The following is a 14,285-nucleotide window of genomic DNA, read 5'->3' as shown; positions in this document are numbered from 1 at the left end:
ATGCAAATGAACAAGAACAAGGAAATTCTTTTCTTTTAATTTTTGCTGTTATTGTGTAAGTATTTTTCACAGTCTGTTTCTGTTTTTTTTGCAGGTAAACACAGCCATGCATGAAGCCAAGTTGGTGGAGGAGTGTGATGAGCTGGTGGAGATCATCCGCCAGAGGAAACAGGTCATCGCAGTGAAGATCAAAGAGTCCAAAGTAAGTTTCTTTCATTTTTTTAAAATAAAAATGTAATGTCACTGACAGATTTCTGACTATCATGGAAGATTTAGAAGTTATAGAGTTTTTGCTAGAAAAAAATCTCCTCTAGGATTTTTTGTTAAAGCTAATAATTATACCAACAACATTTGATGTTTATCTTTGTGTTTTAAACCAAACACATGAGCAAGAAATTGATTTATTTTCTACAAAAAAACAGTTTGAACTAGAAGGAGCTTCATTTCTGGAAGAAATATATTGTCTACTTAGAATACCATACCGAAACCATGTATTCTAAGTAGACAATACAATCCAGTTTCAGGTCTGACTCCTCCCCCATGACCACATATAAACCAGCTCTTTTACCACCTATTTCAGAATTGACAAAGGATAAGAGGTAAAACGTCTTCAACTTTAAAAAACCAAGTCCAGATGTCAACCATTAAACCTACTACAATGATGGAATCAACCTGGATGAATGAGAGTCTTCATAGACATATACTAAAATAAAAAAAATAAAGACAAACAGGAAAACAATGGGTTGAATGCTTTATAGCATTAACCATGCAAAACCGCTACAGCAAAGAACTGCCAGAAAGTTATATTGTTGGAAACTCTTTTTTTTTTTAACACTTTGATAAAATGTACAAAAAAAGGTTACAATATTTTATATGAGACAAAGATAGTATCAGTACTGATAAGTTGGGTTAATTGGTAAGTTTTTGTTCACAACAGTGTTAGTTTAGGATGCAAAAAATATTGATATGAGTGTTCAGGAAAAAAAGCACCTTATTTATCCACTGTCTCAAATTTGGTAAAACTGTACTATAAACAATGTTAACAACAAATTTTGCATTCTTGGAATACAGCAACAAACAATTTTTTAAAAAGGAATAAAAATAGAAGAGAATTTAAAGCTCTGAAAATGTTGGCAAAACATTTTGTGTGTTTGAGATTTAAATGAAGCACTACTGCCTCTGGTGGAATGATAATGCACTACAGGGCAGAAGCATGGACCAAGTTCTATACAATGGCTTTGTAACCTAGGCACTTTAACATTGGGAGTTGGGTCATATAGACCCACTAGACAGTGCGCTGAACTTTTTTTCTTCAATGATTAGTGATCTTCACTGGTGTCCATGGATTACATGAAATCTTTCCACCTTTATCCACCTTTTTCATGGTAGGGAGAACACGTCAATGTAAGGGTGGAGTCATCTAAGATAGCACAAGGGTTAAGGAAAATTTCAATTGTGGTAATGAGATAGGGGGTCTCAGAAAAGTGTTTATTAAATATTATACGAATGGTTATATTGGGTTAATATCTTTGTTTATTTTATAAAAGCACTGTCATTTTTCCTTAAAGGACAAGAGGAGATGATGAGTTTATATACAATTGTTACGTAATTTCCAACAAGGCTTCAGACAATTTCCTGTACTAAGCTTTATCAGCTGACCTAAATGTGTGTAGAAATGCGTGATATGGATCGTTGGTTTTCTTCATTTCATTAGCTTTCATATTATACTCTTTTTAAATTGTGAGTACTGCTGTGTGATAACTGTGTGAGTTTGGGGCGTTGCATGGCTGCCTAGGCAGTGTTGGAGGACTGAGCTCATGGAATTTTAATATGGAAGCAATTGCATACAAATTATGTAGGTAATCTTGCATAAAATATTAGTAGGGCTTGCGTCCGCTTGGCTTCCAAATGCTCTTTTGGAAAAAAAAATAGGTTACATATTGGCTTCGTCTAGCAAAGCTCCATCACTCAATATGCAATATGTGCTTTTCAGCCAATAATACTGCAGCTCCTTCTGCTGCACCTCTGATTCTTTTCTTCTTTTTTTTTTTTTGAATGAATGAATTAATGCATTCAGATGAAGGGAATTTTTAAAAGTTTTGATGCAGCTTAGATCAGTTATATAGTGTTTGCCGTCATTTTCAATGGAGGATTTTTCAGATTCAAAATGAATAGTCCTTTCAGAGCAGTTTTGTAATGGCTAATTATTGGCACTCCAAACAGGAAGCACCTGCTTAAGTCCAAAAAGCCAAAATCCCATAATCTTCTACTAAGAATTAAACAGCTATTACTCATTCATTCTACTGGTCAGAATCGCCATTCTAGCTTTACTACTTGTTTTTAACATGTTCTTGATAATCCTAATTTTTTTCATGATATTTTTTTCTTTATTGCACCACTCGTGAAAAACCTTCAGTCATTTCTTCAATCCAATTCTTGGGTTTTTCATGTTGGGATATTTTATTTTTAGGTTACTGTTTGGAGCAATTCTAATCTTGAGGTTACAAATTTCCCTGCATATTCACAGGGGTTAGGGACCACAGACACATCTGCGAAAAAGGCAGAATCCACGAATATGGAGACCCCCCCCCCCCCCCCCCCCACGGCAGAAGGATGTCCGTCACCAATCCTTACTCATCAAAAACACTTTAAAACTTTTCTGATGCTTTGTAAAACATTTATTAAAGAACACTGGAATCCTGCTCAACATAAAGAGGTTTTTTATTTTATTTTATTTTATTAAGTAGCGTATTTATAACACACATTAGGAGTGTCTGTCTCTCTATGCCTTAAAACCAGGAGCCAGTGCTTCCTCCTACATCAGTTAAGTGCAAGAGGGCATCTTCTTCCAGAAGAGACATCACATTCACTCGGTTCAGTTCTCATATGCAGTCAGTGGGTTCAAACTCTCAATAACAAACAATCTAATTTAATCTAATAAAAAAAATGTAGGAATTATTAAGCCCTGGTAGTCTAAACCCTGGAATCGAATGTGTGAGGCCCCAGTGGTTTAAGACAGAGGCCCTCGAAGAGGTGATATTTAATGTGCTTGTGGTTGATCCTTTCAGGCAGCAGGGGAGCTTAGCTGAGAGAATGAACCAGGTTTGTGTGTGTGTTCAGGAGGGGATGTACCGGCGTGTCTACAGCAATTGCAGACAAAGGACAAGCCACACAGTCTCCTGAGAGACTGTCTAAAAGCGGCTGTCTTGCAGAGGACAGTGCAGGGAATTCCATGAAGAGCCATGTAAAGCAGTAAGCAGTCACCCAAATTCATCCATGGGGATGAACAGGAAGGTCGTTTGCCTTCAGCTACAGTCTGGAAAGAGGAGTTTATCGGATGCTCTGTAACAAACTTCTGTTTACAGCTCAGGACAGCTTGTCAAATCTCAGCTCCTCCTAAAGAGCTCAGTTGTTAAGCTTTTCCCTCCAAAACTCCCCCACTCACAATCTCGTGTTTGTTTGCTTCTTTGGTCTGTACTTCCTTTCTCACTATTCTTAAAAGCCCTTTTTCATAACAGTAATTTTTTTGCATGAAATGGTTTTCATAGTGTTGTCGATACAGTACATGCATTTACTAACAGGCTATTTCTCCATGTTCCGCCTGTGGAAAACTCAAGGGAACACTTTGTACTCAGACTAATCAAGACCTCAGATTTTGGGATAAACTTTTCTTTCTAGTGTATAAAAAGACTTTTGATGAGTTTGCTTTCAGTTTATTAAGTTACGTCGGCTTTTCTTTGCAGTTCAAATTACATTTTTTTTAGGATTCCCTATACCAGATAAAGTTGATAAAATGCTGCATTATGTGGAGATTGTTCCAAGAAACTCAGTAAGGAGAGATCTTATGAGTACGGATTTAATTACAGAGAAAGAGGTTTAGAAGCAAAATAGACCTCAAATCATTGGTGGTTAGGCTCTGGGCCGGGGATATCTTGCATGCTTGGGATAGACCATGGATGAGCCTAAAAGCTGATGGTTAAGACCAGACCATGTCACTTTCACTGATGAGAACAAGGTGAAGGGGGGCCAGTGGAGCCATCTAGAATGCAGAGAGATAAGCATCCCAAAAACAATCTTGTTAATTGGCTGGGAAGAAAGGTAGGCTATTCAGCCATTCGTTCAGAGCATTGACTTTATATGAGAACTGGACTGAGTGACCCTCCCCTCTCACGTTCCAAACAGGAAGGTTCCAAGAAGCCTAAATCCTTGTGAATCTTGCTCCAGGCTTTTTCCTTCACAGTTCCATTCCGATATATGAAAGACTTGATGTCATGAAACTCCGGCTGGGCGCAAGTCGCAATTATTATTTGCGACTCCATGATCAATTTTCAAACAGTTGGCATTTTTTCAAAAGTCCTTTACGTAGAAGTTACTGTGGCCCAAAATTCCTGGAAGTGATGCAGATCTTCCCTACTAAAATTAGACTAAAAAGGCTCCAAACTTTTCTTGCAGTTTTCCCACATGCCAGACCTGCTGACAAAAAAAGGAATAGAGTTAATCCAGACCAAAGAAATTAGGATAAGATGACAAACCAGTTAACCAGTTCTAAACTTTTTTTAGATACCAAACTAACTCAGTTCCATCTCACAACAGCAGCACAACAACTTCTTCTTTCTCTTTCGGCTTTTCCCATCAGGGGTCGCCACAGCGAATCATCCTTTTCCACCTCACTCTATCATGAACATCTTCTATCCTAACATTAGCCAACTTCATGTCCTCTGTTAAGACATCCATATATCTCCTCTTTGGCCGTCCTCTTGCCCTCCGGCCAGGCAGCTCCATCTCCAACATCCTTCTACCAATGTATCCACTATCCCTCCTCTGAACATGTCCAAACCATCTCAGTCTGGCTTCTCTGACTTTGTCGCTAACACAGGCAACATGAGCCGTCCCTCTGATGTACTCGTTCCTTATCCTGTCTAACCTGGTCACTCCTAAGGAGAACCTCAACATCTTCATCTCTGCTACCTCCATCTCAGCCTCTTGTCTCTGTCTCACTGCTACCGTCTCTAACCCATAGAGCAGAGCTGGTCTCACCACTGTCTTGTACACCTTTCCTTTGAGTCTTGCTGGCACTCTTCTGTCACACAACACTCCTGACACTTTCCTCCACCCGCTCCAACCTGCCTGCACTCGCCTCTTCACCTCTTTTCCACAATCCCCATCACACTGAACTGTTGACCCCAAGTACTTAAACTCCTGCACCTTCTTCACCTCAGCCCCCTGTAACCTAACGCTTCTACCTTGATCCCTCTCGTTCAGACACATGTATTCTGTCTTACTACGACTGACCTTCATGCCTCTTCTTTCCAGAGCAAACCTCCACCTCTCTAGCTGTTCCTCCACCTGCTCTCTACTCTCACTGCAAATTACAATGTCATCCGCAAACATCATTGTCCAGGGAGATTCCTGTCTTACCTCGTCTGTCAGCCTGTCCATCAGCATAGCAAACAAAAAAGGACTCAAAGCTGATCCTTGGTGTAGTCCCACCTCCACCTTGAACTCCTCTGTCTGACCTACAGCACATCTCACCACCGTCATACTTCTCTCATACATGTCCTGAACTACTCTGACATACTTCTCTGCCACTCCAGACGACCTCATACAGTACCACAGCTCCTCCCTCGGCACCCTGTCATACGCCTTCTCTAAATCTACGAACACACAATGCAGCTCCTTCTGACCTTCTCTGTACTTTTCCATCAACATTCTCAAAGCAAAAATGGCATCAGTGGTGCTCTTACGGGGCATGAAACCATACTGCTGCTCACAGATCTCCACCTTCTTCCTAAGCCTGGCTTCCACTACTCTTTCCCACAGCTTCATTGTGTGGCTCATCAACTTTATTCCTCTATAGTTGCTGCAGTTCTGCGTGTCACCCTTGTTCTTAAAGATCGGGACCAGAACGCTTCTCCTCCATTCCTCAGGCATCTTCTCACTCTCTAAAATCCTATTGAACAACCTTGTTAGAAATTCCACTGCTGTCTCTCCTAGGCACTTCCATACCTCCACAGGTACGTCATCAGGACCAACGGCCTTTCCGCTCTTCATCCTTTTCAGAGCCTTCCTAACCTCATCCTTTCCAATCTCTGCTACTTCCTGCTCCACAACAACCACATCTTCCTCCCTTCTTTCCCTGTCATTTTCCTCGTTCATCAGCTCCTCAAAATACTCCTTCCATCTTTTCTGTACACTCTCCTGGGTTGTTAGCACCTTTCCATCTCTGTCCTTAATCACCCTTATCTGTTGCACGTCCTTCCCATCTCTGTCTCTCTGTCTGGCTAGTCTGTACAAGTCCTTCTCTCCTTCCTTTGTGTCTAACCTGTCATATAGCTCATCGTAAGATTTCTGTTTGGCCTTTGCCACCTCTCTCTTCACTCTACGCTGCGCTTCCTTGTACTCCTGTCTACCTTCCTCAGTCCTTTCTACATCCCACTTCCTTTTAGCCAACCTCTTCCTCTGGACGCATTCCTGTACTTCCTCATTCCACCACCAAGTCTCTTTACCGTCTTTCCTCTTTCCAGATGACACACCTAGCACCTTCCTACCTGTTTCCCTGATAATCTCTGCTGTAGTTTTCCAGTCCTCTGGAAGCTCATCCTGACCACCCAGGACCTGCCTCAACTTCTGCCTAAATTCCTCACAAGTTTCTTCATTCTGTAGCTTCCACCACTTGGTCTTCTTTTCTGTTTTCCCTATCTTCTTCTTCCTGACCTCCAGAGTCATTTTACACACCACCATGCGGTGCTGTCTGGCTACACTCTCTCCTACCACCACTTTGCAGTCATTAACCTCTCTCAAATGACCTCGTCTACATAGGATGTAGTCCACCTGAGTACTCCTACCTCCACTTCTGTATGTCACTCTATGTTCCTCTCTCTTCTGGAAGTAAGTGTTGACTACAGCCATTTCCATCCTCTTCGCAAAGTCCACCACCATCTGTCCCTCCAGATTCCTTTCCTTCACACCAAACCTGCCCATCACCTCCTCATCACCTCTATTGCCCTCACCAACATGCCCATTAAAGTCTGCTCCAATAACAACTCTCTCTCCTCTGGGAAAACTCTCTATGACCTCATCCAACTCACTCCAGAATCTCTCCTTCACTTCTAACTCACAGCCAACCTGTGGCGCATACCCACTGACTACATTTACCATCACCCCTTCAATTTCTAACTTTAGGCTCATCATCCTGTCTGAGACTCTTTTCACCTCTAGAACACTGTTCACAAACTCCCCCTTCAGAATCACTCCTACCCCGTTTCTCTTCCTATCAACACCATGATAGAACAGTTTGTATCCTCCTCCAATACTACGTGCCTTGCTGCCCTTCCACCTTGTCTCCTGCACACACAGTACATCTACTTTCCTTCTCTCCATCATGTCTGCCAGCTCTCTGCCTTTCCCTGTCATTGTGCCAACGTTAAGAGTCCCTATTCTCAAACCTATGTTCCTGCCTTTCCCCTTCTCTCTCTGGCCACGGACCCTTCTGCCTCCCCTCTTTCTTCCACCAACAGTAGTCAAATTTCCACCGACACCCTGTAGGTTAACAGCATCGGTGGCGGTCGTTGTTAACCCGGGCCTCGACCGATCCGGTATGTCTAAAGTGTTGTGGATGATTCGCATGGTTATTTTGGCAATTTTTACGCCGGATGCCCTTCCTGACGCAACCCTCTCTATTTATCCGGGCTTGGGACCGGCACAGAAGTTACTGGCTTGCAACCCCTGTGGCTAGATTTTGCAACCCCTGTGGCTAGAACAGCAGCACAACAACTAACAAAGCAAAACATCTGTCACTTTTTAACTTTCTTTTCTTTTTTTTTCTTCTTTTAATATATTCTGCATTGGCTTAAATAAAGGAGCAGCCTGGAAAAAAAGCACAGAGTCAACCCCTTATTATCTGCTAGTCTGCTGCAGAGATGTAATCATGTTTAAAATTATAGTTTGCGGGATGTGCTGTTGAATAAAAAACCCATCCATTAAAGGTGTTCTTTCTGTTTGCAGGCAACAGCAATTTCAAGTGTTGTTTATAGTGACAGCAGGTTGTGGTGGAAGAGAGGCCGAGGCCCTGATCAAACAGGTCATTAGGCTTTCCAAGCTCACAAGCCTTTTTTGCAGTCAACCGAGTCAGCGCAAACTCTGCTCCAGCCAGTTTCTACATTTTTTCATGGTCTCCCTTCCTCTGCAGTTCACCTTTACTGACTGAAAGTCTCAGAGCTCACAAGCAACTTCTGTTATTTACTCTGACTTCACCAAATTCGGTTAAAACCCACAAACAGGATATGAGCTGGAATGAAAATAAACAGGATAATTTTATTAGGAATCACAGAAAGGCCTTTCTGAGTGGGAATGGAAATAAAATTATTGCACGCAACCAGAGGGGTCTGAACTTTTATGGAACTCTGGGTACAAAAAAATAATCATGAGGACCAGATGATTTCCTGGTTGATTTCCTTTTTTTGTTTCTTGTTTGTGCCCTGTGCTTGTTAACTGAGACACATGACCCCATATTTCAATGCAACATTACACATTTTTTGTAAAATTTTTCTGTTTTCATTGATACTTTTTATGTTCAAATTAAAGACATTTGTGGTAGGAACAGCTTTTCTTGATTGGTCTGACAGGATTTTCTAATTTTCTGAGACTAAATTTAAAGTTTTCATCATCTTTAATTATAATCAATGACAAGAAATACATCAAAATATTTATTTTTATGTTCAGTGACTATAAATTATGTACAAGTTTCACTTTTGAACTGATTGATAAAATATATTCAAATTTTGTTCACAGTTTTCAAACTTCCATTGGAAAAAAAACGCCCTTTCATTTCAGTGAGGAAGTCAACAGTTCAGTTTGTATTTTTGAACTTTGTGGTTTTTATCTGCAGGAGTACCATTTACAGCTGATGCAGAAGTCTGTCTGAAAGCAGCAGGGTTGCTCTGACAGAATGCTGCCAGCTGGGATGCTGTGTCATTGTTTCTCGAGAAAAATGTCGACTCAGCTTGACTGTTTTTCAAACTATAAATATTATGTAGGGTTGTGGATTAGAGCCTTTCCACTGAATGTGATAAACTCGAATCTGTTTTGTAGGTGCACACGTGATTTGCATTCATTTTCATTCATATTTTTTCTAAATATTAAATGGTGTTTTTAAAGTTCTTTTGCCGTTTTCTCGTGATGAGGGACATGTTTTTTAAAAATTAAGCTTATAATTGCATTTTTGAGTAATTTAGTTGTTTTATTTTTTGTTTTGTTTTTTGTGAATCAGGAGCAGACTCTAATATACTGTTTAAAAAATGTCCTATTTGTTACGTCCAAATTACACTGGGTGAGCCACTAGCTCTCTGCTTTGCTTCATTCTGATGCATCCACTGGTAGACATATAGATCCATATGTCTGAGCTGGCTTCTGTCTGAAAAGTATACGGCTGGATAGCTCCAATATTGCTCTCTCTTTTTGTTGCATCTGTAATGTTAGGTTGGGGTTGTGAGGGGCTGTAAGTTAGCGGGATAGAATGTAAACAGATGGATGATGGGAAATGGGGGGCGGGCTTACTCCACCCGAACAGTCCTGACTATAAAACAGTGGTATTTCTAATAAACGCCTGCCTTTCTACAGAAACTATGTCCTAGAAAATAATAAAAGCTTTGTTTTTTGTTTTTTTCCCCAAAAAACAGCAAAATCATAATTAAAAGACCACTGGGAACATTTTTATAAAAAATGACTGCAATAAAATTACCAAATGCGGATTGCTTTGGTTTGTTTCAGGTGATGAAACTGCGCAAGTTGGCTCAGCAGATTGCAAACTGTCGGCAGTGTCTGGAGCGCTCCAGCGCCCTCATCACACAGGCGGAGCAGAGCCTGAAGGAGAACGACCACGCCCGCTTCCTCCAGTCTGCCAGGAGCGTGGCAGAAAGGTGGGACATGTATGGCAGGCCATTTTAACATTAAAAGGCTAGACTGGATGTGTGTTGCAGATATCTTTATTTGAGTTTTGCCTAGTCAAAAAGAACATTTCAGATATCCGCAACTACATTCTTCCTATCCGTAATCGTAATTTTAGATATCCTCAAAGATATTATTCCTAGGACAAATGACATCACTTTCACCATTCATTTGTATGGGGTTTACAATTACAGATATCTACAATTCAGTTGCAGATATCCACTTCATGAATTACGGATATCTGTAACTGAATTGTAGATATCTGTAATTCAAGTTTCAGATATCTACAATTTCATTCTTACTAGTCAAAACTCAAGTTAAAGATATCTTTAATTCAAGTCAATTTAAGATATCTACATGTTCCTTTTCAGATATCTTAAATTAAGTTTTGACTAGGCGAAATGACATTGTAGATATCTGTAACTGGAATTATGACTAGTCAAAATGACGTTGTAGTTATCTCAAACTGGAGTTAGGGATAGTCATAATTTAATTGTAGATATCTATAATCAAGTTACAGATATCTTGAAATGAAATTTGAATAGAGATATCTGAAACTTGAGATATCTGTAATGTTCATTCAGGATAGTCAAAATGTAATTACAGATATCTTGAATTAGAGTTTCGACTAGGCGAAATGACGTCACAGATATCTGTATGCAAATTAGGTCCGCATCGCACTTTAGGGGAGGAGCAAAGGGTGTTGTTGTAATCATTCAAATCGCACCTGCTAACTTGTAATTAGCACTGATTAGCACCATGTTGCAGCAGTACGACGGGGTTTTAGGACCAGTTTACAAAAAACGTTTTGTTTTCTTTAATTACAACTTTTATCTCGTAAATTTAGGAGATAAAAGTGTTGTGGAGTGTGTGTCTGTGTGTGTGCGCGCGCGCATGTGTGCGTGTGCGCGCGCGCATGCGTGCGTGTGTGTGCTGAGATGGGGGTGAGCAAGGAGCGGAGGTGTGTGCGTTGATACTGTGTGTTCGGAGGACGGAGCACCGTAATAAAGAGAAGGTGTGTGTCTCCCCCCCAGAATAACTGTTTTGGAGTTGTTCTTAATCCGCACTGGAGGCTTAGGGTTCCGATCAGGAAAGTGAACCCCGAAGAAGAATAGCCTTCGGCGGAGGAAATCTCCCCTGCGCTTCTGACCGCGATCGGAAAGAGAGAAAAGAAAAGAGAAAAACACCAAGTCTTCCGTTTATCGGAGCCTAGCTTTATTTCCGGATAGCTTTAACCGAAGTGATTCTGGACCTTTTGGCGACTCAAAATCAGATTATTGTCAGTGGAGCGGGCTTTCCGGGGTTCGGTGTCGGTAAAGCGGAGTTTTATCTGTTTAATAAGGAGCTCAGAGACACATTTGGGTGCAGAGAACCGCTGCAGCCTTTATTTTCCTTTTCATTCACATCCTGAAGTTCATCTGTCACCTAATGTCATGAACCTGTCATCCGAACACCAATGCGGAAGTAAACAGTGGTACATACACCTCTCCTCCAGATGAAACGTCCCGATCCAACATAAAACAATAAAGAGGAATGAAAGTAGTCTGTTATATTAGCATTACAAAGTTGAAAATGCCAAAAGGGGCTCCTCCACAGACGGAAGCGTCACAGAAACGTAGAGATCTTGTCTTTAATGGAGAAAGAAAGGATTCAGGTGGACATCTGCAGGGACACTGACGGCTTCGGGCTGCACAGATCCTGCAAACCACCCATCAATGAATAAAACATGAATAAATCATAAATCAAACTAACGAATTTCCAAACATTTAGAACGTTATCAATAAACATTCAGCTCACCTCTTCAACAAAGTTTAGTCGGTCTGCTGCTGCTGTGTGGTGTTCACCTGCTGCTCATCATGCTCACTTCCACTTATATCGCAAATTTAATTTAGGACTTAAAATCTTTTAATTTTACTGTTTTTGGTGGCCCTAAATCTCCGTCGTAGAGCAGCCAGCGGGCGAAGCGATTTTTAATCGTCTTTTTAATGCTGCAGCCCATGCAAGACAGGAGGAGCTAGTGATGATGATGTTTGAGATATCTTTAACTGTCATTCTGCCTAGGCAAAACTGAATTACAGATATCTACAATTGTCATTTAAGATGTGTGACGAGTTGAATGTCGTTTTCAATGACGTCATTGCAGATATCTGTAATTCAGTTTTGGCTAGTCAAAACTGAATTACAGATATCTCTATCTGTCGTTTCGACTAGTCACAATTACGTTACAGATATCTTGAATTACAATTCCAACTATCCAAAATGTAATTACGACTAGCCAGAAATACGTTGCTGATATCTACAATGTTCATTCCGGATAGTCAAACTTAGCCTTTTGATGTTAAAATGGCCTGCCATAGGACATGTGGACATGAAAATTGTTAAATATCAGTGATACTCGTGAATAGGTGCAATCCGTGAAGTAGAAAAATAGATGTTTTAAGGCTGTAAATGTCCTCACTACACACTTTTCTCAGACAGACATGAACATTTTCTGACGTTTCTCTCATGTTTAAACTCTCAAAGTTCAAACCTTCATAGAAAAAGAAGTTCAGTATTAAAAAATTAAAACAAAGAACTGATTAGGATCAATATTTTATGCAATGCTGACAAGCTGAACGATTTTTGTAGAGGATTTAATTGGTTGTAGACTACGGTTTAATTGGTTGTAGACTACGGTCTATAACCAATCAGGACGCACAACACTCTGCACAGTGTAAAAAAAAAGCATGCAGAATTGCACTAAAAACAATGAGTAAAACAGCGAGGCCGTGACGAATGAACACCAATATAGTGAGGCAACACTATATAACAATTAGTTTTAATAAATGAAAGAAAATATCACACATCCTCTTATCAAATCATTGTAGCTTAATTTAAAACCCTTTTTTTATTTTAAATAAACTTAATTGTTGCTTCTAATCATGTTATCTCTTTATTTACATGCTTTCTTGTCATTTTAAAGCTAATCAGTGAAATTGTTTCTTTGCTATTAAAGCTACACTAATGAAAAAACTATGAACAAGTCATCCCAGTTTTTTTCTTCTTGCCCCACTGGTCTGTGATGATTTTTTAAAAATGCACAAAGTCTTCATTTTCTAAAAATCTGCAGACGCTTTGCAGACCTCTGGGCTAAAATTATAAATCATCGCATTGACTTATTCTTGGGAATCCATTGAAGGGCCCCTGGCAAAAATCAGAGCTGTTTTTGTGATCAATAAAATAAAAATCATTTGAAGCAGTTTTCCTTTTTCATTTTTGTACTACCCTCAACTCTTCCTCCGGCCTTAGGCCAGAAAAACTGAAAAACATCCACTGCAAATTACTTACAGACAAAAACTACATCTGAAAAAATCTTTGATTAGCTCCTGTAAATAGAAGACTTGTCTTACTGATACCTGTAACAGAAATCTGTTGTGACAGCTTTTTGTGTTTTCTGGGTTGTAAAGTGAGTGCACACTTCTTAATGTTTTTGTCGTTCATTGCTCTCTATTTCTCCTTTTCATCCCCTTCAAATCTCCCTCCACGTATCACTTCATTTGACCTTCAGCTTCCTCACGTGAATTCCTTACATCTTAACGCTGACTGTGTCCTGATTGCAGGGTCGCCATGGCAACAGCGTCCTCACAGGTGCTCATACCTGACGTCAACTTGAATGAGGCATTTGACAACTTTGCCTTGGACTTTTCTCGGGAGAAGAAAATTCTCGAGGGATTAGATTACCTGACAGGTGAGTCACAAACACATGCATCAGCTTTAATCTGCTACGGGTACCTGGAAGATTTTCTTTCTCTGGCAACTAAGAAGGAAGAATTGTGAAAACAATATGGTCCTTGCAATCCAGAACTGCTTTGGGACAGAAGAATTTGTTTAGATACAATTGTAGTTTGATTTCTTCTGTTTTTTTCTGCTGAAGCTCCCAATCCACCATCCATCAGAGACGAGCTGTGTACCGCCTCCCATGACACCATCACTGTTCACTGGACATCCGAGGATGAGTTCAGCGTCACCTCCTATGAGCTGCAGTACACTATCTACACCGGACAGACTACCTTCATCAGTAAGTCAACCACACAGGAATGTGTTAGAAGGTTTTAACAACCTTTCCCTTCCTTCCTGATGACACTCTTTTGACACACGTCATGCCTGACACCTTCCTCCACCTGTTCCAATTTGTTTGTACACACCGTTTCTCCTCTTTACAATGCTTTTCATTGCATCTTGAATCCATTCCAGAACAAACCTCCACCTCTCTGAGTGTTCGTCCACCAGTTCCCAGTTTTCACAAAAGATCACAATGTCCTCTGCAAACATCATAGTCCTCAAAGATTCCTATCTAAAAC

General features: G+C 40.3%; 1 protein-coding gene across 4 annotated transcripts in view; it reads left to right on the top strand.

Moving 5' to 3' along the window:
* The window catches only part of mid2 (midline 2), a 181,003-nt gene that overhangs the window by 134,057 nt on the left and 32,661 nt on the right, over window positions 1-14,285 (top strand). For all 4 annotated transcript variants that reach the window (XM_078954094.1, XM_023959096.2, XM_023959097.2 and 1 more), the window contains 4 exons: window positions 95-202; window positions 9,769-9,917; window positions 13,545-13,672; window positions 13,859-14,002. In XM_078954094.1, the coding sequence (XP_078810220.1) occupies window positions 95-202; window positions 9,769-9,917; window positions 13,545-13,672; window positions 13,859-14,002 (529 nt within the window). The remainder of the gene's footprint in view (window positions 1-94; window positions 203-9,768; window positions 9,918-13,544; window positions 13,673-13,858; window positions 14,003-14,285) is intronic.

Source organism: Oryzias latipes, chromosome 10, assembly GCF_053564925.1.
Source record: "Oryzias latipes strain Hd-rR chromosome 10, Olatipes_Hd-rR_3.1".
NCBI classification, from domain to species: domain Eukaryota; kingdom Metazoa; phylum Chordata; class Actinopteri; order Beloniformes; family Adrianichthyidae; genus Oryzias; species Oryzias latipes.
This window is presented reverse-complemented; position numbering and strand designations above follow the sequence as displayed.